Source organism: Lissotriton vulgaris, chromosome 2_1 (genome assembly GCF_964263255.1).
Source record: "Lissotriton vulgaris chromosome 2_1, aLisVul1.2, whole genome shotgun sequence".
In the NCBI taxonomy this organism is placed as follows: domain Eukaryota; kingdom Metazoa; phylum Chordata; class Amphibia; order Caudata; family Salamandridae; genus Lissotriton; species Lissotriton vulgaris.
This window is the reverse complement of record NC_141687.1, coordinates 1,846,194,584-1,846,219,584: the sequence shown is the minus strand read 5'-3', so window position 1 is coordinate 1,846,219,584 and position 25,001 is coordinate 1,846,194,584. Positions and strand designations below refer to the sequence as shown.

The 25,001-nt window shown below is 45.5% G+C and overlaps 1 protein-coding gene across 2 annotated transcripts in view; it reads right to left on the bottom strand.

Moving 5' to 3' along the window:
- The window catches only part of MAP2K5 (mitogen-activated protein kinase kinase 5), a 1,222,966-nt gene that overhangs the window by 922,191 nt on the left and 275,774 nt on the right, over positions 1–25,001 (bottom strand). For both annotated transcript variants that reach the window (XM_086958013.1, XM_086958012.1), the window contains exon 5: positions 5,043–5,083. In XM_086958013.1, coding sequence (XP_086814139.1) covers positions 5,043–5,083 — 41 coding nt within the window. The remainder of the gene's footprint in view (positions 1–5,042; positions 5,084–25,001) is intronic.

Sequence of the window (25,001 nt, the reverse complement as noted above, 5' to 3'; positions counted from 1 at the left end):
TATAGACCATTTTTTAAATGTTCTGAAAAAGAGAGCGCTGACACTAAAATATTTAGCCATTAGAGTTCTATCACTGGAGAATAAGCAATTTCTGCATGGAGAGTTTTCCTATGAACGACGTTCTATCAGTGGATCATTCCTAAGGAAGGATTTCTGACAGTCAGATGTTTTTATGACTAAAATATTTGCGTCATTCGCCAAACAGTTTCTTTCAACTACCAGACAGTAAAATGGAGGAGAATTAGAGCTGCACTTTGTTTATAGCAGGGACGTCCATATTCAGCTGCTGCCTCTGAGGTTACATAACCTATGGTCCTGTGTAGATAGCGTTTCCCTGTTCTTGAGCTTCCATATTACCAACAAACCTATAGATTTTCAATGGTACCTCTGAGAACAGCAATTAATTTGCCCGCTAGGCTAAGTGTTGCCTGTTTCTCCAAAATCTAAAGAGGTTCCTTTCTTGAAACTCAAGGGTCGAGCACAGGGCTAACATGAAGTCACCGCTTTAGAATTAATAGTTTATACCAAAAGGAGAGTATGGATTCGACGAGGTCAAATTTAATCTATCAAATTAGAAATGTTTAAGGGGGTGTGCCCCACTGGTACCTCACCATTTCCACCGGTTTCTCTCGGTCTACTGTGTTTAAAGGCAGTAGCATCATTGATGTATTCCCTGCCCTCGGTTTCTTATTTGTTGACAGTCTATTCTTCTGCCTGTTTTCTGGCCAGCTGGAGAACATCTGCTTCTACCTTTCAGTTTGTGACGAACTGGCAGCAAACAAGCACACGAGTTCTCTCTGTGAGGTGTATCTCTGGTGTTCTCTTCCCACTAGCCTTTTACTCCTTGCTTTCCATCGAACTGTTCTCTGGAGCTTTCTAGCCCGATCCCAATTTGTTATCTTACTTATTTTAAGCTAGCTTTTCTTGCCCATGTGGCTTTCGTTTGAATACATTTATTAATGTTTGTGTCTAATGTGTTCTTGATCCTATGATCTAGCATTTGAATAGGTTTACATCCTAGCGTGGCATCTGGGTCTGCCATTTTTTGCAGTACGTTTTTTCTTCTTGTGTCACACTAGGACCAAGTTTTGTTTATGTGTACAGTATCACCGAAAGAACAACAGAGAAGAAGTATGAGCCGTACTCTTCTCTGAACAATCTGATTATCTGTAATATCATTCACCAGCACTTTAGATATCAAAGTGATTCATACTACTTGTGGGTGCCACCCAATGTATACACTAGAATAATCTAGTGTTACATGCTGCAAGGTTTTATTTAATCCCTCACCCAGAAACCTGCACCATACCTACTCCCCACGTTACCCTTGGTTAATCTTGTCCCGTTGTACCTACTCTGTCTTATTTTCAAAAAGAGGAAGGGTTATTGGCTATATCTCTATGTTCTAAAAAACACAATCTTCTATAGAGAGTTCTTTCGGTGGCTCAAAGATACGCTCAACTAGATTACAGTACTTACACCTAGACACAAGTAGATTGTATAATGGGTTGGTACATTTGAATCATCAACAAGAAGATCAAATGTACATGTCATCAAGCAAAATCTTGAAATATAAAATATAAACAATGTAGGTAAGAGTCAGTTATTAAACAAAGAAGTTTTATAGAACATATTCCGTATTAATACCTGATGACACATAAAAGTTATGCTTATGTGTACAAAGAAGGACTCAGCCAACATGTGTTTCGCCCTATGATGGCGGACAGACCTAGGGCTTTTCTAAGGCAATTAAGTAATTCATGTTCGGAAGGACAATAAAGAAGCTTAATACCAAGTCCATTGCACTCATTAATTTGTAAGCTGTGCCCAACAACAGGAATAATCAACCCTGAAATCTCATGAAGTCGGTGTAGCAGAAAAAAGACTCCACCATCCTCATTGTCCTTCTGAACACAGACATGTTCATTGGGTCTCGCTCATTGCACACTCACTCATGAGAGATTTTGTATTCAACAAGGGGCTCACAGCCTGTCCACTGCTTAACATTTGTTGGATTCACTGCCACACTTTTGCTGCATTCTAATTGCCCAGGGCGTGCTGGCTTCACTTCCTCTTCTTTTGGTTGGAGCATAGACCAAATACTGATTGCTTCAGCGTCATTGATGTCCTTCTACTGATCGCTTTGTGATTAAGGTACTGCTTTTATTATATTTGTCTTCTCTGTCGACCTTGTTGAACATCTTGTGATTTGGAGCAATGTGTTACTATGCCAAACACACATCAAAGAAGGCCTTTTATGGTCTGGATTGATAGCGTAGCTGTCACAGGACAATTCTGGGGGAATCTCCAAGAGAGGTAACTTGGCTCCGCCCAAATGCTGGGATGTTTTGATTGTGTAGTAAGTGTGTGCTTTCACAAAAAAAGCGCTTGCCCTCGTCACAGCTGTGATCTTTTTTATTTTATTTACCTTGTTGCCTGAGCTTGAATTTTCAGGGGAAGACAAATTACATTGTAATACTATTCTTAGGTAACTAGATCATTTATTGTGTTTTTCTCTGGCAGCAGCACAAATGGGAAGAGAGCAGTCATTAACCTGCACTGAATTTTTATGTCTGGCTTGACAATGCTAGTGTGCCTTGACCTTATACCCTACACAATATTATTCTACAATTCTTTGCTTCCGCACACATACACATCCATTCCCATGCTATCTACTTGTAGTTCCTCACATTACCATAAAATATTCCTTTAAAGCCAGACCTGTTGGCATCGCCAATGCTTATCTCCTTTGAAATGGATGCTTACTGTGACAGCAGATGTTATCTGCTTTTATTGTGAGAACAGATGTAATCTGCTTACAAATGTATTTTCACCTAGACAAGGGCATGGATGCAATTACTTTCTTTATGCAATAAGATGTATTGCTGAATATCATATTATTTTCTTTCCCACGTACTAGGAGATTACTTGAGTTGTCAGAATCAAACGGGTGGTGTGCTGATACCTAACAAGCATTGGTAAAGCCAACAGATCTCACCTTTGAGACTATTAGCTCTGGCATTGCCTTTTGTTCATGCTGTATAGCATGGACATTGCCTACTTTGGGAAGGATTTGTAGCCAGGTTGTATAGTAACATAGCTAAAAATTGTAATAAATAGGGAATATGGTGCATCCAGCGCTAATGCACTTTCAAAATTGTGCATTGGTCCTAGCTCCGTCAAAGCACTTTTTAAAATTAGTTTTAGCCACACTACAAAGCATCTGCACTGCTGGAAAGCATATCTAGTAAACAATGCGAAAGTCAATATCTCTCGTAGGCGAGACCTATTGGCTTTGCCAATGCTTGGTTTTCTTCTTCTTGTGACTAGTGTGAAAACATCAAATTCCCTGCACCAGTTCCTGCCCATCAGGGCACAATTTAACTCTTTGATTCCCACCCTGTCCTCAGATGAGATGGCCTGGAACCCTTCTGTATTACTTCATTGCCTTGAAAGTGCCCTACTTGCCCCATCATAGGGCAAAACATGTTGGCTGAGCCCGTGTTTCTACAAACAGACTTCTATGTAACCAAGTATGAATATGGAATATGTGCTTTAAAATTTCAAATGTTTAATAATAACTCTCGCCTGCATTGCTTACATTTTGTATTTTAAGATTTTGCTTGATGACATGTATGTTTTATCTTACTGGTAATGTGGCAAATCCAACATCCCCTTAAACAGAGTCTTCTATTCCGTCTCACGGTCCTAAAATGTGAGTTTCAGCCTGTATGGCTTTTTTATCCCATAAATATACTGGTCACTCATGGTCTCTTATAATGCAGTACAGGGAGATACCCTGAATATTTTGTTTATTTCTAGTGAATGAATACCCTTGGTTCGGTTTGCAGTTATTTTGAGCAGGTCATTGCATGGGGCTACACTTCTCTCAATAGAACGCTCCTATGATGAAAGTTCCATCAGTGTATGCCCCATCAGGAGCGCTCCATCAGTATAGGTCCTATCAGGGGAGTTCCATCAGCACACAACACCTTAGGAGAGTTCAATCAGTGTATGTCCCATCAGGGAAGTTATATAAGTGTAAGTCCCGTCAGGGAAGTTCCATCAGTGTAAGTCTCATCAGGGGAGTTCCAGTGGTTAATTTGACCTGGTGGTTTCCAGTGCTCTGCACTGGCACATAATTGTCAACACCGACACTTATGACAGCTGCCACATGGTGGCGCTGTTTGTGTAATTTAAAGAAGAGCAGAACAGTTGATTATTATTTCAATCTGCATTTAAAACAACTAATACATGCTGCTAAGTCATTCCTATTGCTTTGGGGGATTTGAACAGTCGGTATTGTCACACTTGTAGAAATCTGATGGTTAGTAGGTGTGTAGGTACAGTCATTGACAGCGCTGACAGTTGCAATGGGTGGTGCAAGCTGTGGTACCTCCTGATGAGGGCCTGGCATTTTTTTATACAAATTAATCGGATTTCCATCAGTACACGTCCCATCAGGGGAGTTTCATCAGTGTAAAGCAAAGAGAAACGTGTGCTAGCAATGAAACACCCCTGTGGGGGTCTAGCAGTGAAATGTGCCTATAACGGGACATCTTGTCAGTGGTCTTTTCATAGGGCATGAATTCTTTCAGGGAAGTTTGCATCTGACAGGAGTTCCACTTAACTAAGGATAGCGGATTGTGCACGGAATCTTCCTATTGACTGGGGAGGGGTGTCCAACAAGTCCAGGAGGGCAAGGTCCAGGTCAGGCTTTCAGAATGGCCAAATCAAATTAATCAAAATTGAACCCATTTAAAAGAATCAGTGTTAATGCTGAAACCCTTGCATGGAACCAACCCTCCTAGAGTGGAGAAATGCTCCAAAAAGGGCTGCCCTCAATTATTCTGAATCATGAAGCCCAAGTGAGAACCCGCAAAGAACAGTCACGTCACTTGCACCCACCTCCCCCAAAGAGCCGCGAATGCTTTCTGCCCCTCCACCACTCAGTGGCAGAGAAGAGGAAATTCTGGGTGACATTTCAATAAATAGAACACGACATTACAAAGGTGCGCGCTGGCGGCGGCGGCGCTGCCTACCTTGAGCCCGTGGATGTTGCGCTTCCCCGGAGGCTTGCAGGCTGAAACAGTAATTGACTAAATTGAAGCATACATCAGAGCCATTCACAAACGCGCTCAAAAGCAATCGTTTAAAAAGAAATGAGGGCGACACCGAAATTAGCAGCGACGAATGATTGAGGAAGGACCCTGGGGACGGGCGAGTCCTGACGCCGCCTCCCAACCTCCACGGAAAATCTGAGACCCACTTCAGCAGAAATCAGTAAAAGATGCAACACAAAAAAAACATAACAACGAGGAGCGTGGCGTTCTTGGTCATCTCTCGTACATTAATTACACCTGGCCTCAGACTGAGAATGTAAACGGTCTCAAATGGGGAAATGTCCCTTTAAAGTATCAGGAGGGAAAATACTCAATTGAAAAAAATATGTATAATTTCAAGTATTTTCAAGTTAAGCCAAGCACATGATTATCAAACACGGTACAGTAGGGTGGGCCCTCGGCCAGCGCCTTTCCACCTTAAACTACAAACGTACAAGTGCGTGTTGATAACAATATGAGCCTGTGTGTGGTGGTGCTTGTGAAGTGTGTAATGGTGCACCGGTTTAATGAACCAGAGCTGTGGTTGATGGGCGCACTTAATTGTGGGATGCATGTGGTGTCTGGTACTTCAGTGGGTTGTATGTAGGCCCATACATAACACTGAAGTAAGGTGAGCCTGCATCATAACTTCAATGCATCCAAAGGCTATGACCACAGAGATACGTGATTACGTGATGCACAACGCATTCCTCTTTCAAATGATTTGCAAACCGGTTCACGATTGGCACAAACAAGCTTCGCAGCTGCAGTGCCCTCCTGTTACCCCACCCTGGGCACAATCTATTCTTTTCAACTCAAGTCCCCAATCTGGCTTTGATGACAACAAGCTGCATTGCTGAGAATGTTACTAGTAGCAGACTTTACCCTGGGGGTAGTCAGATGTGACAATAGTCCAACAGCAGAGCCAGTGAAGGACGGGGAAGCCTTGAGCTTCAGACCCACACATAAAACCAGCCAAGGGCTGTATTTAGTGATTACACTCAACATCAAGGAATCAAACCTAAGTACCAGACCAGTTATGGCCCGATTTATCTTCCCAACATTAACCACGGCCCCAGGGCATTGCAACAAACTCTGGGACGCTCCAATTCCAACCAAACAGATCAATAAAGTGAATAAAGGTCCAGAAAGACAGTGTGAATAGAGTCACGAGATGCATCTAGAGCAAAAGCACTCCGCCGCCCCATAACCAACACACTCACTAAAGCTACTTAAAAATCAAAGTCTTACGACAAAGAGGAATCTTAAACACATGCAGCAACCCTACACTAGAGCTCCTCAATCAAGAGAGAATATATGTGAAGTACAAAATAACATCAGAGTGTTGTCATTTGTGTCTGCCAAAAGAACCCTAAGACCTTACTCACAAACATACCTCAATACAGTTGGATCTTCTGGTTGAACTCAATAGTTTCATCTGCAGTCAGTCCCATAACCGCTTAACCGCGGCGGTGTGGCAGTTTGAAAGAGTGGGCGGGCCGTGTCGGTCAACGCACATGCGCAGCACTACCTAGGTAGTGCTCGCGACGGCCGTTGGCCGACACAAGCAGCGAACGGGATAACAGCGGTCTGTTGATATTCCAATGATCGAAACTAAATCAGCAGGCTTTTTATTCTCTATGTGGTCTACACGCAGAGCTCTCTTGAAGTTGACCCCCCATAGACTTTGGCTGATTATTTTATAACATTTTTATCAGACTTTGGATGTCTTTTTACCTGTATGTAATATTTATGACCTTTTTTATGAGCTCTTTTTATTATATTACTGATGTAAATTTGATTTTATGAATATTGTACATGTGCGCAAGAACACCAACAAGTTGAAGGGTGGTCTTTGGGTTTGGGCGTATGCTTATGTCTATAGTTTTTAGCTGATAGGCACTAGCACTTTATAAAAAGCTATTGTAATAGATGGCTAGTGGGTTTGAGTTCGTGCTTACTTTTCCCGATTTTACATATAGCACCTATATTGCATATGCACTTTAATGAAGCTACTGGATTTGGGCTGATCGAACCATAGATTGCCCTTATGTTATACCTACGTGTCGCACATGCATTGTCACAAGAAGAATGATTTTCTTTTTATTGTTTTATTCTTGAATCAAATGTAATGTATTGTACAATATATATACTTTTATGGTCACATTGGCCGAACTGAAGTTTTCTGAACTGAACTGAAATCAGTTATTTCCAGTGCTTTAAATGGGCCGGTACTCACCGGTCCTGAGTACCGGCTCTTCTAAATTTTCTACCCGTCAGTACCGGCACTTTTCTGTAGTCAGGGAAGAGTACCGGTACCCTGATTGATGGCACGGCACGCTCGAATTCGGTATCTCCTCCAATGCAGGACAAATGCCGCTCTGCTTCCGGGATCTTACAATGCACTGAGCATCCTCTGAAGTAGACTTTTGAAGGGACGCTACTAAAGTCCAGAGGCGCCCCTTTGAATTTCCCCACGCTGCAGGGGTTTGAGCGTGCTTGGATCACACTGTGATTAACAGTGCAGGGCCTAGGCAGACCCTGCACTGTTAATTAGGCGTTCAACGACCATTCAGGTGCCAGTGCTTTAACCCCTTCCCCTCCTCCACCCGCCCCCAGCCCACTCCTGCATGAAATGGCCTGGGCTAGGGCTGTGGTCAGTAATCCAGTCCTATTTAGGGTATTGCACTGGCCTTACTAAAGGGAGCGGTCCCAGTAGCATAGGAACAATAACCACAAAAATAAAGTTGAATCAATGAAACAGAAATTTAGTCCACATTGTTTTATTCACAATGGGAGAGCATATTGAATATACAGTATTTCAGAGCAATGAATTAGTGGTTTTCACAGTGCCCCAAAGCAATGGAGAAGGGGAGGGTGGTGTGTGATAGCGTGAGGAAGTAGTGAATGAAGGAAGGAAGATTATTAGGTGATGGTGTAATCAACAAATATAACTCATTTGTCTATGTTACAAATCATGTACAAAGAACAGGACCGTTAGGTTCATACAAATGTTTCAAACAAAAAACATCCTCCACAAGGTTCAATAAATGAAAACAATGGGGCGTGGAGTTGATATTCAAGGGCAGATGGTTGTCGACGTTTCGACCCTCATATGTGCAGATAGTAGTAATCTTGCTGCGGGGTCTTCATCAGGACTGGAAGGTTGGGACACATAACCTATTCAATATAGAAATATATATTTTAGAGACGGGAAGGGGCATCCCTAGAACTATCAAGGACATGAAAGCACATCAGCCTATAGTGGGATCAGTTGGGGTTATTAATTAACAGAGTCCCGCCCAAATTACTGGGATATTTGATGGGATAGCTTGCGTTGCGCTGAGAAGTCACAACTATTAAATACATATTCAAGACCATGAGGTCACGAGCAGTTGAGGATAAGCCAGCCGACATGGGTGGACAGGGTCAGAGAATTCTGATTTGAACAAGGAATTACATATTAAATCCGTAGGGTAAGGACCAAAGTACCATTTTGAAATCACATGTTGAGCGCGTCAAGGCTTGTTAATGCTAGTCATAAAATCTTAGACTGTTAAACTTACCACATATGTGGTATAGACAGGACCCGATGTTGTGTGTTTTAAAGGTCGATATTGAGGACCTAAGGGGTTAAAATGTACAATTAGACAGTACAATATTCCGTTGAAAAGGAGGGTGGGACAGAGCCAGCACGAGGATTAAATCGGCTAAGGCTAGTAGATCAGCGTCTAGGGAGTTGGGCTAATGCTTACCAAGCACGGAATGAATCACGTCCTGATCGCTGCTCCAAATCGCAATGGCGATGTTGGGTTCCGGGTTTGGTGATATCACCATGGGAACACGGTCACGTGGTATAGACTACCCGTGTCAGCATAGTAGAAGGACTAATTGCGTTGCTAGGTTGCAGCGTATGGACAATGAGCATAGTGGAAAGACTATTTGCGTTACCAGGTAACGCTGGACTCAGTAATTCAACTAGGACAAGCCGCATCCTTCAATGGACAGCATGTGTATTGAATGCATGATCTAATCCTAAGTACAGCGTAAAAAGCGTTTCAAGGATAAGCATTGTTGTGAGTAGTTAATAAAGTTCAGGTAGCGAAGAGCGCGTAACACATTAACAATAGTAATTGAGCAATCATCACGTGGATAGGTGAGTAAAAACATTCAAAAACGCGGGCTTACCCTTGGATACTATATTAAGAACCGGGAGTGGCGTACCTCTCACAAGAGGGTAAAGACCACATCACAAGGCCAACAGATCATTATTGTACTGAGCCTATAGTTAACAAAAAGGGTCATACATTGGGAGATTGCTGAAATTGCTATACATTTTTATAGTATCACATCATAAGAATTATGGTGTACCACTCACATGAGGGTAAAGGCCACATAGATTGTAAATGAGACAGTATTCAGGACAGAGTGGCTAATTGAGAGAAAGAGCTGTCTTGTTCAGTAAGCCCGGACTCTATCGAATCAAAAGTGTACATCCATTTTAGCTCACGGGTATTAAGGATGTTGGCGATGTTACCACCCCGGGATCCCAGTGTGGCTTTTTCAATGATTACCCACTTAAGACTTTCTGGTGAGTGCCCAGCTGTAGAGAAATGATCAACCATTGGTGCGCCCTGCACTTGACATCGGATTCTGCTCATGTGTTGGAGTATCCTCACTTTGGCTTTTTGGTGTGTCTGGCCAATATATATTAGTAGACACGGACATAGGATGGCATATATGATGTTTGCGGAATTGCAATTGGTGTGTGTCTTGATGGGAATTTTATGATGACGATATGTAAATTCTTTAGTCTGAATTGTGCTGTCACATGCTTTGCAGCTGCCACATCTGAAATGTCCAACTACCGGAGGTAGATTCCACAGAGTGGTGACGGTAGGGTCCATTGGTGTCTTGAGGAAGGAGCGGACCACATGGTCTTTAACACTTCTTGCTTTTTTGAAAGCATGTAGAGGCGGTTCAGTTTGCTTGATGTCATCTGATATAAGTTCCCAGTGGTGGTTGATTATACGTTTTATTTTGTTACTTTTAGTGTTAAAAGTAGTGACACATACAATTCTTTGTTCTGGTTGGTCTTTGTCAGTCTTTGGGGTCAATAACTCTTCTCGAGGGTAGAACCAAGCCCTCTTCCGGGCTCGCTTGATCAATTGTTTTGGATAGCCTCTGCTTAAAAGTCTCTGTTTCAGTTCTTCTGATTCTGTGAAATAGTGATCTTTGTTCGAGCAATTCCGACGAATGCGTAGGAATTGCCCGAAGGGCAAATTGTCTCGTAGGGCTCTCGGATGGTGGCTGTCGTAATGTAGCAGCAAATTCCTTTCAGCGGGTTTGCGGTACAGCGTGGTTAGTAGGTGTCCTGAGTTCTCATAAATGGTGAGGTCCAAAAAGTTTATTTGGTGGTTGTCAGATTGGATGGTAAACTTTAAAAATTGAGACTGATTATTCAACCAATTAAAAAACAAGGTTAGTTCTTCAAGACTGCCGTTCCAAATCAGTAAAATATCGTCTATATATCTCATCCAGAGACCCAGGTGGTCTCTGAATGGATTGACCTGGTTAAGCACAGTGTCTTGCTCAAAGGCTGCCATATATAGGATGGCTACATCTGGAGCAAAAAATCAATAAATCCGATGCCTTGAGGTTTTTTAAGATTCCCTAAATGTCAACTCTCATTATATTTGACAGACTTCATATTATCGTTGGTATCTAGGACCACGACCGGCTCTTGAGCAACTACACTCAACGTATGTTTGACATCACGGTGAGTCCTCCACCACTTGCCGCCAAGACCCGCGACCCTTCCACCCTCCTTTTCAACTGAATATTGTACTGTCTAATTGTACATTTTAACCCCTTAGATCCTCAATATCGACCTTTAAAACACACAACATCGGGTCCTGTCTATACCACATATGTGGTAAGTTTAACAGTCTAAGATTTTATGACTAGCATTAACAAGCCTTGACGCGCTCAACATGTGATTTCAAAATGGTACTTTGGTCCTTACCCTACGGATTTAATATGTAATTCCTTGTTCAAATCAGAATTCTCTGACCCTGTCCACCCATGTCGGCTGGCTTATCCTCAACTGCTCGTGACCTCATGGTCTTGAATATGTATTTAATAGTTGTGACTTCTCAGCGCAACGCAAGCTATCCCATCAAATATCCCAGTAATTTGGGCTGGACTCTGTTAATTAATAACCCCAACTGATCCCACTATAGGCTGATGTGCTTTCATGTCCTTGATAGTTCTAGGGATGCCTCTTCCCGTCTCTAAAATATATATTTCTATATTGAATAGTTTATGTGTCCCAACCTTCCAGTCCTGATGAAGACCCCGCAGCAAGATTACTACTATCTGCACATATGAGGGTCGAAACGTCGACAACCATCTGCCCTTGAATATCAACTCCACGCCCCATTGTTTTCATTTATTGAACCTTGTGGAGGATGTTTTTTGTTTGAAACATTTGTATGAACCTGACGGTCCTGTTCTTTGTACATGATTTGTAACATAGACAAATGAGTTATATTTGTTGATTACACCATCACCTAATAATCTTCCTTCCTTCTTTCACTACTTCCTCACGCTATCACACACCACCCTCCCCTTCTCCATTGCTTTGGGGCACTGTGAAAACCACTAATTCATTGCTCTGAAATACTGTATATTCAATATGCTCTCCCATTGTGAATAAAACAATGTGGACTAAATTTCAGTTTCATTGATTCAACTTTATTTTTGTGGTTATTGTTCCTATGCTACTGGGACCCCTTCCTATCACTAATTTGTCAACCCAGGTCCCCGTAACTTTAACTGGGTAAAACCCCCCTATCAATATTTTACTAAAGGGAGCGGCAGTGCAGCACAATCCTACACCTTCCCCAAAGCCGGTTTTCTTTTCATTTTTGTTTTCTTCAACACAGGAGCTGCTTCCCTTTGTGTGCCCCTCCCGCACTAATGGCTGCATTTACATCACAGGGAGGGATCCATGGGTGTGAAGGTAGCCCTGCCCAAGGAGCAATGAATGGGAGGGAACGCTGCAGCACCCCAGGAACAAGCTCCTGTGACAACTGGCAGGGGGTCTGGTTGGGGGGAAAACGAGATGAGCAGTGGGTCAGGTTTGGGGAAAAACGAGGTGAGCATAGAAGCGAAGGGGATGCACAAAAGTGAGGTGACAGGTAAAGTTAGGGTCGACACTTTTTCAGATTAAAAAAAACAGATATTTGTTCAGTTCTGAAATCGGGGCTTAGAAATGGCATTTTTACCCAAATGTGTGTAAAATTGAAACTCTGCTGTATTTCTTGTCAACGTATATATTTATATACAAGGAAATGTTAACATATCATCCTGTTTGGCTTTCATTTTGTGTAATGAGTTAACCTGTTTTGTTTACCTAAACACATTTTCCGTGTTTTAATATGCGCTGCAACTGGTATAGAAGTCATTATGTACATCATGTCTTGCCATTAGCCCCGCCCCCAGCCCCGCCCACTTGCCACACCTCTAGCTAATTTTAATGAGTACCTGCACTTATTTTTTCCCATTTAAAGCACTGGTTATTTCAGTCTTCCATATCGGAGTCTGTAGTAGAGTAAAACTTATGTCTGCCAATCCAGGCATTGTTATCAATAATACAGACATCACGACAACAGTGAAAAGACTCTGTGTTAAATCCACTGAATGGGATATTATAAAGCACACCAAACCCCAACACAGCTTTCTATTGCAATTGCTTAAAGGCTCCTAAACAGCTGAAGGAAATATTGGGTATCTTATGGAAGGGAGGGATCCAAAAGCACAAAAAAACGTAAGAGTGCAAAACTCCGTAAAATAGTGTCAGTGTCAAATAGCAAAGTACAGCTGCAAACCATCCCCTCACTCTCCTCATTTACCTACCAGAATCAAACCCAATTTTACCGACTTTTAAATCCTCTGAATAGCAAAGATAATAATTCTAGCAAATAGGATGAAAGACTTAAAATGGCCCGTGGAGCCATGTTCAGCATCATGCAAAGAAATCTGGCCAAGCATGACCTCAATGGCATTGTGATTGCTCACATGCTAAAGGGGGGAGTTTCAGCCTTCTTGAAGCATGTAATTATCTCCCAGTCTTAAGTAAGCTCAGAAAAATATTTTGGAAAAATGACCAGACAGTTCCAGGATTATATGAAACACCACAATCTACTCTGTGAGAGTCAGTCAGGCCTCAGATCCAAGAAAAGTAAAGAAACTACAGTTGTGATCATCAGAGAGGGCCTTTTTTATTGCTACAGAGCACAGGCAACCCTCTGAAAGGATCCCACTTGAGTGGTCGGTAAATTGTAACAAGGTAAAACACAACATTTTGAGATGAGAATTCGAATATTTATCCGAAGAACCAGCTAGATCATTTCTCTCACTCATAGCCACATCCAACCAGTAACAAGCATTGGTACGGCCAATTGAGTTCATCTACGAAATGTACTGGTTTTGCCATGCTTGTTTTTCCATCCCCGAGATGGCTGCTATGTGCGTAGGCCAACAAGGAAAACAATTATTTTCTTTAAGCATATGTAAATCCATTGAAAAATGGCTGCCAAGGATACATACACATCGGTGGTGTTCAACGGTGAATGGATTTTTTTTATGTTTTAAGGAAATCTATTTAAAGGTGCAAGTCCTGTCAGCACTCTTGGGCGTTGTGGTTAAAGGACGCTTTTTTTGAGTATCAGGAATCATCCCACTCTCAGCAGGCATCAGATCCTCGGAGGCACCAGCAGTAACTGACTCACTCGGCCTCCCACTGGAACGCAAGTAATGATTCCATTCTGGAAAGCGGATACATTACAAAAGTATACAAAGTGCCCATTGCAAACAGGTAAGCAACAACCCATAAGCACAATACATAATGCATACAGCACCCAGTTTAAGACCTTTACCAGTGCTCCTTTGCTACGGGATGTGAAATAAACTACATTTGGAGTAATTTTCTGTTCAAGTGAAAACTCATTGTTTGATGGAAATCGCTGTTACCGAACGTTCATGTGCCCCATAGTTGTGCAAAAGAAATAAGTAAAAACAAGTAATGAATGAGTCCAAGAGGGGAGTGGCGGAGGCGAGAAGATGACATTGCTAGGAGTGGGGTTCCAAAAGAGGGCACCCTGAAGCAGTGCGAAACTGCAGGGCCTTTGTAAATAATATATATATATATATATATATATATATATATATATATATATATATATATATATATATATATATATATATATATATATATATATATATATTTAAAAAAGAAGCATATATTTAAAAAAGAAGCACATATTAGAAATTGAAAAGTGGGGCTGGGAGAGCACAGGCCCAAAAGTGAACAGCCCTATAGTAGTGTGCAGCTGCTGGTCCCTTGCTAATTTTTTTTCTTTAAAGATAATAATAAAAAACAATAAAGAAAAGCAAGTAAGAGAGTGAGAAAAGCAATGCACCCTCACGGAATTACAAAGCCATCTTAAACAAGCATTTGCAATGCAATAGGTCTTGCATTAGGAAAGTTTGAGCTATTGATATTGTAAATGACAAATGTATTAATTATGTGTTGGTTTTGAAAATAGCGAAATTATTAGCTTTGTCATTTACAATGCCAATAGTTATAACTTTCGCAAATGTGACACCTATAGCATTTGTACTGCAATATGTGTTGTATTTACGTTACTTAGATGTATTGATATTACAAATAACAATGGCTTTTATTTTTTTAAATAATTAATACTTAAATAAAAGTTAATGCGATTCATAATGGCAATAGCTTAAACTTTTGTAAATAACTTTTGTGAAGATTATGTTCAGTGTATTTTATTGTGACGAAAATCCAAGAACAGAAGTGAAATATTAACATCTTTTGGTAACATTTGTAATAAAGCTTGAAACATAGAGAGAACATATTTGAACCAGTTGTTGTTGAATGGTTGCACAAATTGATACTGTGGTGGCGCTGAGTGATGTGGTGGCGACGAGTGATGCTGTGGCGTTCAGTGATGCTGTGGTAGCGCATAGTGATGTTGTGGTGCCCCTGAGTGATGCTGTGGTGCCCATGAGTGATGCTGTGGTGGTGCGATAGATAGATAGAGTGAGGACGATAGATAGCTAGAGGGAGGGCGAAAGATAGATAGAGTGAGGGCGAAAGATAGATAGAGTGAGGGAGATAGATAGCTAGAGTGAGGGTGATAGATAGAGTGAGGGCGATAGAGTGAGGGCAATAGATAGATAGAGTGAGGGCGATAGATAGAGTGAGGGCGATAGATAGAGTGAGGGCGATAGATAGAGTGAGGGCGATAGAGTGGGGGCTATAGATAGATAGAGTGAGGGCGATATATGTGTGTGGTTGTGTGTGTGTGGTTGTGTGTGGTTGTGTGGTTGGGTGTGGTTGTGTGTGTGGTTGTGTGTGGTTGGGTGTGTATGGTTGTGTGTGGTTGTATATGTGGCTGTGTGATTGTGTGTGTGGTTGTGTGTGGTTGTGTGTGTGGTTGTGTGTGTGGTTGTGTGTGTGGTTGTGTGTGTGGTTCTGTGTGTGGTTCTGTGTGTGGTTCTGTGTGTGGTTGGGTGTGTGGTTGGGTGTGTGGTTGGGTGTGTGGTTGGGTGTGGGGTGATGTGTGTGTGTGGTTGTGTGTGGGGTGATGTGTGAGTTTGTGTGTAGAGTTGTGTGTGGGGTTGTGGGTGTGGTTGTGTGTGTGTGGTTGTGTGTCTGTTGTGTGTATGTGTGTGTGCGGTTAGAGAAGGATGTATGTGGAAGAGAGCAGCAGATCAGCACAGCAGAAGAGAACAGGGAGTTAGAGAAGGAGGCGGTGAAAGGGAACAGCAGATCAGCACGGGAGAAGAGAACAGGGAGTTGGAGAAGGGGGCAGGGTGGAAGAGAGCAGCAGATCAGCATGGGAGAACAGAATAGGGAGTTAAAGAAGGAGGCGGATGGAAGAGAGCAGCAGATCAGCACAGGAGAAGAGAAGAGAACAGGGAGTTAAAGAAGGAGGGAGTTGGGGTGGAAGAGAGCAGCAGATCAGCACAGGAGAAGAGAACAGGGAGTTAAAGAAGGAAGCGGGTGGAAGAGAACAGCAGATCAGCACGGGAGAAAAGAACAGGGAGTTAAAGAAGGAGGCAGGGTGGAAGAGAGAAGCAGATCAGCACAGGAGAAGAGAACAGGGAGTTAAAGAAGGAGGCTCGTGGAAGAGAACAGCAGATCGTCACAGGAGAAGAAAACAGGGAGTTAGAGAAAGAGGCGGGTGGAAGAGAACAGCAGATTAGCACAGAAGAGAACAGGGAGTTAAAGAAGGAGGCGGAGGAAGAGAGCAGCAGATCAGCACAGGAGAAGAGAACAGGGAGTTAAAGAAGGAGATGGGGTGGAAAAGATCAGCAGAGGAGAAGAGAACAGGGAGTTAAAGAAGAGGCGGTGGAAGAGAACAGCAAAACGGCACAGGAGAAGAGAAGAGAACAGGGAGCTAAAGAAGGAGGCGGTGGAAGAGAGCAGCAGATCAGTACGGGGGAAGATAGGAGAACAGGTAATTAGAGAAGGAGGTGGGTGGAAGAGAGCAGCATATCAGCACAGCAAAGGAGAACAGGGAGTTAAAGAAGGAGGCGGGTGGAAGAGAGCAGCAGATCTGCACAGGAGAAGAGAACAGGGAGTTAAAGAAGGAGGCGGGGTGGAAGAGAGCAGCTGATCAGCACAGGAGAAGAGAACAGGGAGTTAGAGAAGGAGGTGGGTGGAAGAGAGCAACAGATCAGCACAGGAGAAGAGAAGAGAACAGAGAGTTAGAGAAGGAGGTGAGGTGAAAGAGAGCAGCAGATTAGCACAGCAGAAGAGAACAGGGAGTTAAAGAAGGAGGTGGGGTGGATGAGAGCAGCAGATCAGCACAGGAGAAGAGAGCAGGGAGTTAAAGAAGGAGGCGGGTGGAAGAGAACAGCAGATCGGCACAGGAGAAGAGAACCGGGAGTTACAGAAGGAGGCGGTGGAAAGAACAGCAGATCAGTACAGGAGAAGAGAACAGGGAGTTCGAGAAGGAGGCGGATGGTAGAGAGCAAAAAGATCATCACAGGAGAAGGCAACAAGCAGTTAGAGAATGAGGCGGGTGGAAGAGAAGAGCAGATCAGCACATGAGAAGAGAACAGGGAGGTAGAGAAGGGGGCGGGTGTAAGAGAGCAGCAGATCAGCATAGGAGAACAGAACAGGGAGGTAAAGAAGGAGGCGTGTGGAAGAGAACAGCAGATCAGCACAGGAGAAAAGAACAGAGTTAAAGAAGGAGGCGGGTGGAAGAGAGCAGCAGGAGAAGAGAACAGGGAGTTAAGGAAGGAAGTGGGTGGAAGACAACAGCATATTAGCACAGGAGAAGAGAACCGGGAGTTAGAGAAGGAGGTGGGGTGAAAGAGAGCAGCAGATCAGCATGGGAGAACAGAATAGGGAGTTAAAGAAGGAGGGAGATGGAAGAGAGCAGCAGATCAGCACAGGAGAAGAGAAGAGAACAGGGACTTAAAGAAGGAGGGAGTTGGGGTGGAAGAGAGCAGCAGATCAGCACAGGAGAAGAGAAGAGAACAGGGAGTTAAAGAAGGAGGGAGTTGGGGTGGAAGAGAGCAGCAGATCAGCACAGGAGAAGAGAACAGGGAGTTAAAGAAGGAAGCGGGTGGAAGAGAACAGCAGATCAGCACGGGAGAAAAGAACAGGGAGTTAAAGAAGGAGGCAGGGTGGAAGAGAGAAGCAGATCAGCACAGGAGAAGAGAACAGGGAGTTAAAGAAGGAGGCTTGTGGAAGAGAACAGCAGATCGTCACAGGAGAAGAAAACGGGGAGTTAGAGAAAGAGGCGGGTGGAAGAGAACAGCAGATCAGCACAGGAGAAGAGAACAGGGAGTTAAAGAAGGATGCGGAGGAAGAGAGCAGCAGATCAGCACAGGAGAAGAGAACAGGGAGTTAAAGAAGGAGATGGGGTGGAAAAGAGCAGCAGATCAGCAGAGGAGAAGAGAACAGGGAGTTAAAGAAGAGGCGGTGGAAGAGAACAGCAAAACGGCACAGGAGAAGAGAAGAGAACAGGGAGCTAAAGAAGGAGGCGGTGGAAGAGAGCAGCAGATCAGTACGGGGGAAGATAGGAGAACAGGTAATTAGAGAAGGAGGTGGGTGGAAGAGAGCAGCCTATCAGCACAGCAAAAGAGAACAGGGAGTTAAAGAAGGAGGCGGGTGGAAGAGAGCAGCAGGTCAGCACAGGAGAAGAGAACAGGGAGTTAGAGAAGGAGGTGGGTGGAAGAGAGCAACAGATCAGCACAGGAGAAGAGAAGAGAACAGAGAGTTAGAGAAGGAGGTGAGGTGAAAGAGAGCAGCAGATTAGCACAGCAGAAGAGAACAGGGAGTTAAAGAAGGAGTGGGGTGGATGAGAGCAGCAGATCAGCACAGGAGAAGAGAGCGGGGAGTTAAAGAAGGAGGCGGGTGGAAGAGAACAGCAGATCGGCACAGGAGAAGAGAACCGGGAGTTACAGAAGGAGGCGGTGGAAAGAACAGCAGATCAGTACAGGAGAAGAGAAGAGAACAGAGAGTTAGAGAAGGAGGTGAGGTGAAAGAGAGCAGCAGATTAGCACAGCAGAAGAGAACAGGGAGTTAAAGAAGGAGGCGGGTGGAAGAGAACAGCAGATCGGCACAGGAGAAGAGAACCGGGAGTTACAGAAGGAGGCGGTGGAAAGAACAGCAGATCAGTACAGGAGAAGAGAACAGGGAGTTCGAGAAGGAGGCGGATGGTAGAGAGCAAAAAGATCCTCACAGGAGAAGGCAACAAGCAGTTAGAGAATGAGGCGGGTGGAAGAGAAGAGCAGATCAGCACAGAAGAAGAGAACAGGGAGGTAAAGAAGGAGGCGTGTGGAAGAGAACAGCAGATCAGCACAGGAGAAAAGAACAGAGTTAAAGAAGGAGGCGGGGTGGAAGAGAGCAGCAGGAGAAGAGAACAGGGAGTTAAGGAAGGAAGCGGGTGGAAGAGAACAGCATATTAGCACAGGAGAAGAGAACCGGGAGTTAGAGAAGGAGGTGGGGTGAAAGAGAACAGCAGATCAGCACAGGAGAAGAGAACAGGGAGTTAGAGAAGGAGGCGGGAGAAAGAGAACAGCAGATCAGCATGGGAGAAGAGAACAGGGAGTTAGAGAAGGATGTGGTGGAAGGGAACAGCAGATCAGCACAGGAGAAAAAAACAGAGTTAAAGAAGGAGCGGGTGGAAGAGAGCAGCAGATCAGCACATGTGAAGAGAACATGGATTTAAAGAAGGAGGTGGGGTGGAAGAGAGCAGCAGATCAGCACAGGAGAAGAGAACAGGGAGTTAAGTAAGGAAGCGGGCGGAAGAGAACAACATATTACCACAGTAGAAGAGAACAGGGAGTTAGAGAAGGAGGTGTGGTGAAAGCCCCTGAGTGAAGTGGTGGTGCCCCTCAGTGAAGTGGTGGTGTCCCCGAGTGATGTGGTGTGGTGGTGTCCCCGAATGATGTGGTGGTGTCCCTGAGTGATGTGGTGGTGTTCTTGAGTAATGTGGTGGTGTCCCTGAGTAGTGCCCCTGAGTGATGTGGTTGCGTTCCTGAGTGATGTGGTGGTGTTCCTGAGTGATGTGGTGGTGTTCCTGAGTGATGTGGTGGTGTCCCTGAGTGATGTGGTGGTGTCCCTGAGTGATGTGTCCCTGAGTGATGTGGTGGTGCCCCTTAGTGGTGCCCCTGAGTGATGTGGTGGTGTCCCCGAGTGATGTGGTGGTGTCCCCGAGTGATGTGGTGGTGTCCCCGAGTGATGTGGTGGTGTCCACGAGTGATGTGGTGGTGTCCACGAGTGATGTGGTGGTGTCCACGAGTGATGTGGTGGTGTCCACGAGTGATGTGGTGGTGTCCACGAGTGATGTGGTGGTGTCCACGAGTGATGTGGTGGTGTCCACGAGTGATGTGGTGGTGTCCACGAGTGATGTGGTGGTGTCCACGAGTGATGTGGCGGTGTTCCAGAGTGAAGTGGTGGTGTTCCAGAGTGAAGTGGTGGTGTCCCAGAGTGATGTGGTGGTGTCCCCGAGTGATGTGGTGGTGTCCCAGAGTGATGTGGTGGTGTCCCAGAGTGATGTGGTGGTGTCCCCGAGTGATGTGGTGGTGTCCCCGAGTGATGTGGTGGTGTCCCCATGTGATGTGGCGGTGTCCCCATGTGATGTGGCGGTGTCCCCATGTTATGTGGCTGTGTCCCCGAGTGATGTGGCGGTGTCCCTGAGTGATGTGGCAGTGTCCCTGAGTGATGTGGCAGTGTCCCTGAGTGATGTGGCAGTGTCCCTGAGTGATGTGGTGGTGTCCCCATGTGATGTGGCGGTGTCCCTGAGTGATTTGGCAGTGTCCCTGAGTGATTTGGCAGTGTCCCTGAGTGATGTGGTGGTGTCCCTGAGTGATGTGGTGGTGTCCCTGAATGATGTGGTGGCGTCCCGGAGTGATGTGGTGGTGCGGTGCCTCTGAGAGGTGCCCCTGAGTGATATGGTGGTGTCCCTGAGTGATGTGGTGGTGTTCCTGAGTGATGTGGTGGTGTTCCTGAGTGATGTGGTGGTGTTCCTGAGTGATGTGCAGTGCGCCAGGTTACGCGTATTCTAGTCAGGCGGCTATGTATGTACCACAAGCTAAATGCATACGGGCAACAACAGGTGTGCAATTGTCAAGGCAACTGTGGAAGCAACTAGTCCAGCGTGAAATGTCACAAAACAGGGAGGACCGCACCCAAACACGATACAAGCATGATGTTTGCCTGAGCAAAGTGCACATTCATGAGTAAACAACACGAGTGATGACGAAAAGCTTAAAAAATTGAAGAGCGCGCACCAAACAGAACGTGGGAAGAGAGACTCAAGGGGGGGTTCATCCCTCTGAAGGTATCGCTATCAGCTAGTTATCCTGCGTGTGATGGAACATCAGGAATGTAGGAAACAGCCTGATGCAGCGAAGCTTCCGCAGTCGGCATGGCTCCCAGGCAAAGTACAGGGCATGAAAAAGAGAATAATAGATAAAGCAATGTACACGAAAGAACGCCACGGAAAGCGATGTAAGGATATTGTGCCCGCACCCAAGATTACTGTGGTGTTGGCATGTTTGAAAATCAGAAACCTTCGTCCGGAATGCAACAAAGTAATATGCTAGTCAGGAAAAAGGAGAGAAAAAGTGTGGGGTGTGGGGGCTGGGGCGGAGAGTGGTGCAGCAGCACAGAGACTGAAGCTAAAAATAAAAAAAAAGCTCTCGCCATTGAGTGGCGCGGGAGCGCATTCCTTTGAAGTCTGATGGGGGGAGCGGCTTCCTTTGAAGTCTGATGCCGAGGCGAGACAAATGGTGGCGTGCGAGCGGCTTCCTTCCAAGTCTGAGGCGGGGGGGCACAAATGGTGGTGTGTTATGTGGCTGGCTCTGTGCACGCGCATAGATCACATGAACTGTATGCGATCCGCAGCCGTTTTGGCAGGCTTTTCGTTTCCGGTTACTATAATCTCGCCGGAGCAATGCGCAAGCGCATTGGCTCAGGCGAGACCTAAAAAACGAGAAAGGTGCAGAGAACGCCGAACAAAACAAGGCTTCCCCGCGAAATGGATGCAAAAAAATCCAAGCTCACGCCATTGCTGTGGCGGGGGGGCAAGGGAGAGAACGGGGCAGCGGCAACATTTGAAGTCTGATGCCGAGGCACAGACAAATGGTGAAATGGTGGTGTGCGTTGTGCACAGGGGGCGGGGGAGCGGCAGCCTGATGCCGAGGCCCAGACAAATGGTGGTGTATGATTTGGATGGCGATGTGCACGCACATCATATCAAAGGAAGGGTGGGAGGGACATTGGCGAGCGAAGGGTTGGGGGTGTGCAGCCTGGTAAGCTGAAGTGGCAGCAGAGGTGGAGCGCAGCGCGCGAGTGGTGGTTGTGCTCACATGCACTGTGTCCGATCCGCAGTTTTGTTAGACTTTTTAGGTCGCCTACTATAATCTCGCCAACAAGCATTGCTAAAGCAATGCCTTAGGCTCGACCTAACAAGCATTGCTAAAGCAATGCCTTAGGCTCGACCTAAAAAGAAAATGTAGTCCCTCCCTTCTAGTCAAGGGTGGAAGGTCTAGAAGTCAACCAGTGCAGTAGTTATATAAATCTGAGATGCTATTGGGCAGGGAATAAGAATAGGGATGAAAGCCATCTGGGGGATCGGGGGACTGAAATAAATAGGAAATTCATCCAATCAGCATCAATGGCCCGATTCAAAGCCTGCTCTATGTACTGTATAGCAAACAACAGGCCTTTAACAGCAGCTAAGTGTGTCTACGGGTCGGGATCTAAAAACCCGTGGCGCAGCTAAACAAACAGGCCACCACCAACAATTCCACGTGCACGCAAACAAAGCCCACCACACTTCCCACCAATGAGAACATACACAGTATCACCAAGCAAAATCCCCAGGCCTAGATGATTATGCATATGTTTGGATAAGGAAAAACGCTCAACAGAGTCAAACAGAGAATGGCTGAGGGGCCAGAGCGGCAGAGAGGCAGTTTCGATGGCAAGAAATACTCTCAGGTTAGCAGGGCACAGTATGTTATAACGGAGGGTGCTGGGTGCAGGTGCTCCAGAGGTGGCTGTCTGCAGGCACCGGGTGAGGTGCGATGAAGCCCCGTGAGCTGCTGCAGTGTTATACAGGCCCCCCACGCAGTGGCGGTTCGTCCATTGGGGGCGTTGGGGCGTTGCCCCACTAGCCATGGACGACCGCACTGTCTGCCAACACATGCATTTAAAGGGTTTTCAAATTCAAATACAGTTTGTGATTAAAAATGATTCTGAGCGCACTGCGCGCTACCGGCCCCGGGACAAGAATGACAGAATCGGGCACGGGGCATTGTTTAAGGAAGTGGGCTGTGGGGGGCGGGGCTGTGCAGAGAGTGACAGGCAGAGCAGAATATCGGAGTACTAGTAGACTGCGCAATGAGCATGTGGAAACCAGGAGTAGTCAAAATTACACCTGGCCCGCGCATGCGCACAGTGGTAGACCTTCCCTCCCCCCCCCCTCTACAGCACTCGAGACACAGGCACTGTCAGGCAGGGACCCGGGGCCCCGGTCTCATAATGGGCAGATAGTGTCCTGCTCGTGGTCCAATCCTGGCGCAGTATTGCTGTTAACCCTGCGCCAGGATTGGCTGCTCCAGCAGGATGGTGCCGCGCGTGGGTGTTGATTGCTCTGCCGAGGGGGCCAATCACCATATGGCTATATCCAGCCATGTCGTCGGGGTGATTGGCCATTTCTACGCTGTCGGGACGTTACTGGCTGCAGCCTTCCTGATGACGAGAACAGCAGCACTGCAGAGGAATTCAAAACCAGGACGGCGGGAGCCTCGGGACTGTAAGTTTTACTTTTAATATTTTTCTTTCCCTTAAAACCCTCCCGCCTCCCCCCTAACCCCCCTCTGCGCCGTGATTTGCCCATCCACCCCCACCCGCCCGTAATGCCCGCCGCGATTGCTCATTTAGCTTGTGCATTTATGGGGGGAAAAATAGCATGGTATGACACTGTAGTCGAAAAAACTGGTGTCCGGCATCTTCTGCATACATATATGCGTTTAAAGAATGCTTGTGTACATTTTTCAGTTTCTATGACCACCTATGATTGCTTTATTTGTCGCCACATATTCTGAGTGACAAAAACGAACTTTAAGCCTTATGTCTGAGAGGCGCATTGGTTTTCATAAGTTCTTTAACAGATCCCGGGGTGTAACTGCCAGAAAGTTACACTGGTGGTGCGTGGTGGCTATTGTGAAATGATTACAGTTTCCCGTAATTTCAGATGGGTAGTGAGGGGGAGAGATAGCGGGTCAGTTAGAACGTGGCAGTGGTGATGCTTGACATTCAGATTATTTGCCAAAAACGATGGTGTTCATTTAACCCAATATTACCCATGACGTGCATTGAGTGCTCTAATTGTAATCGGTGTAAAACGTGAGGTAGACAAAAGTTCTGGCTATTTCCACCTGCTCGATGTCTGTTTACATTTAACAGAGAAATGCATTATTTTCATTGTGAAAGCCCTGAAATGCATAGATTGGTAGATGATGATGGCATTGTTTGCATTTCTCACACGCGCTCTGGATCGGGTTTTGTGCTTGTGCAGTGTAGCGACAGAGTCCCAGGTGGCGGTGTCTGGAGGTGACCTATCATTCTTTTGCAGCGAACCACCCCTCTCATAAATTTTAACGGTGCTGGAGATGCGTTGTGATACAGCTGAAGGCACACAAGTAAAAAAGGGTTTCTTGTGCGTTTTGCACCCCACATTTCTCGAGGGGTTGCTGTCTTTTGACTTGAGGGTGACGCTGAGTGGACCGAGGAGTGGAGTAAGAATCTGAGGCCAGGCTGCAAGGTAAGGAACGGCACGGCAGTGATCGAAAAGTAATGAAACTTAGTGTTCACCTAATTACGACGTGAAAAGTTCAGAGGTATTTTTGCTCATTGTGACCGGCTCTGCTGCACTCTCCATCAACACTACTGCATCTCGCTGCACACGGTTCTACTTCATGCTGCTGTGCTACACACTTCACCACTACACACTACGCTTCCCCTGGCCTGCCCCCTTCCTCCCCTGAGGCACCCCACTATAGACTGCACCATCCATGTACTGCTTCCCTGTGCACAGCTTGACTGCTCCCTGCATAGTGAGTGACTTGTGACATGCTACCTACTATACTATAAAGCAGACCACTTAATTAAGTGGCTAGGGGGATGCAGGGCTACCATTTCCACACTGCCCCATTCCCCACAGCTGCATTTGGACTTGGAGCACTGGACCCTACATCCACAGCAGCTGATGGTCCAGGGCAAGGAGGGTGGTTGGAAGGGTGTGTGATCATTTTGGTAGAGCCATCACCAGTGTTCTTGGG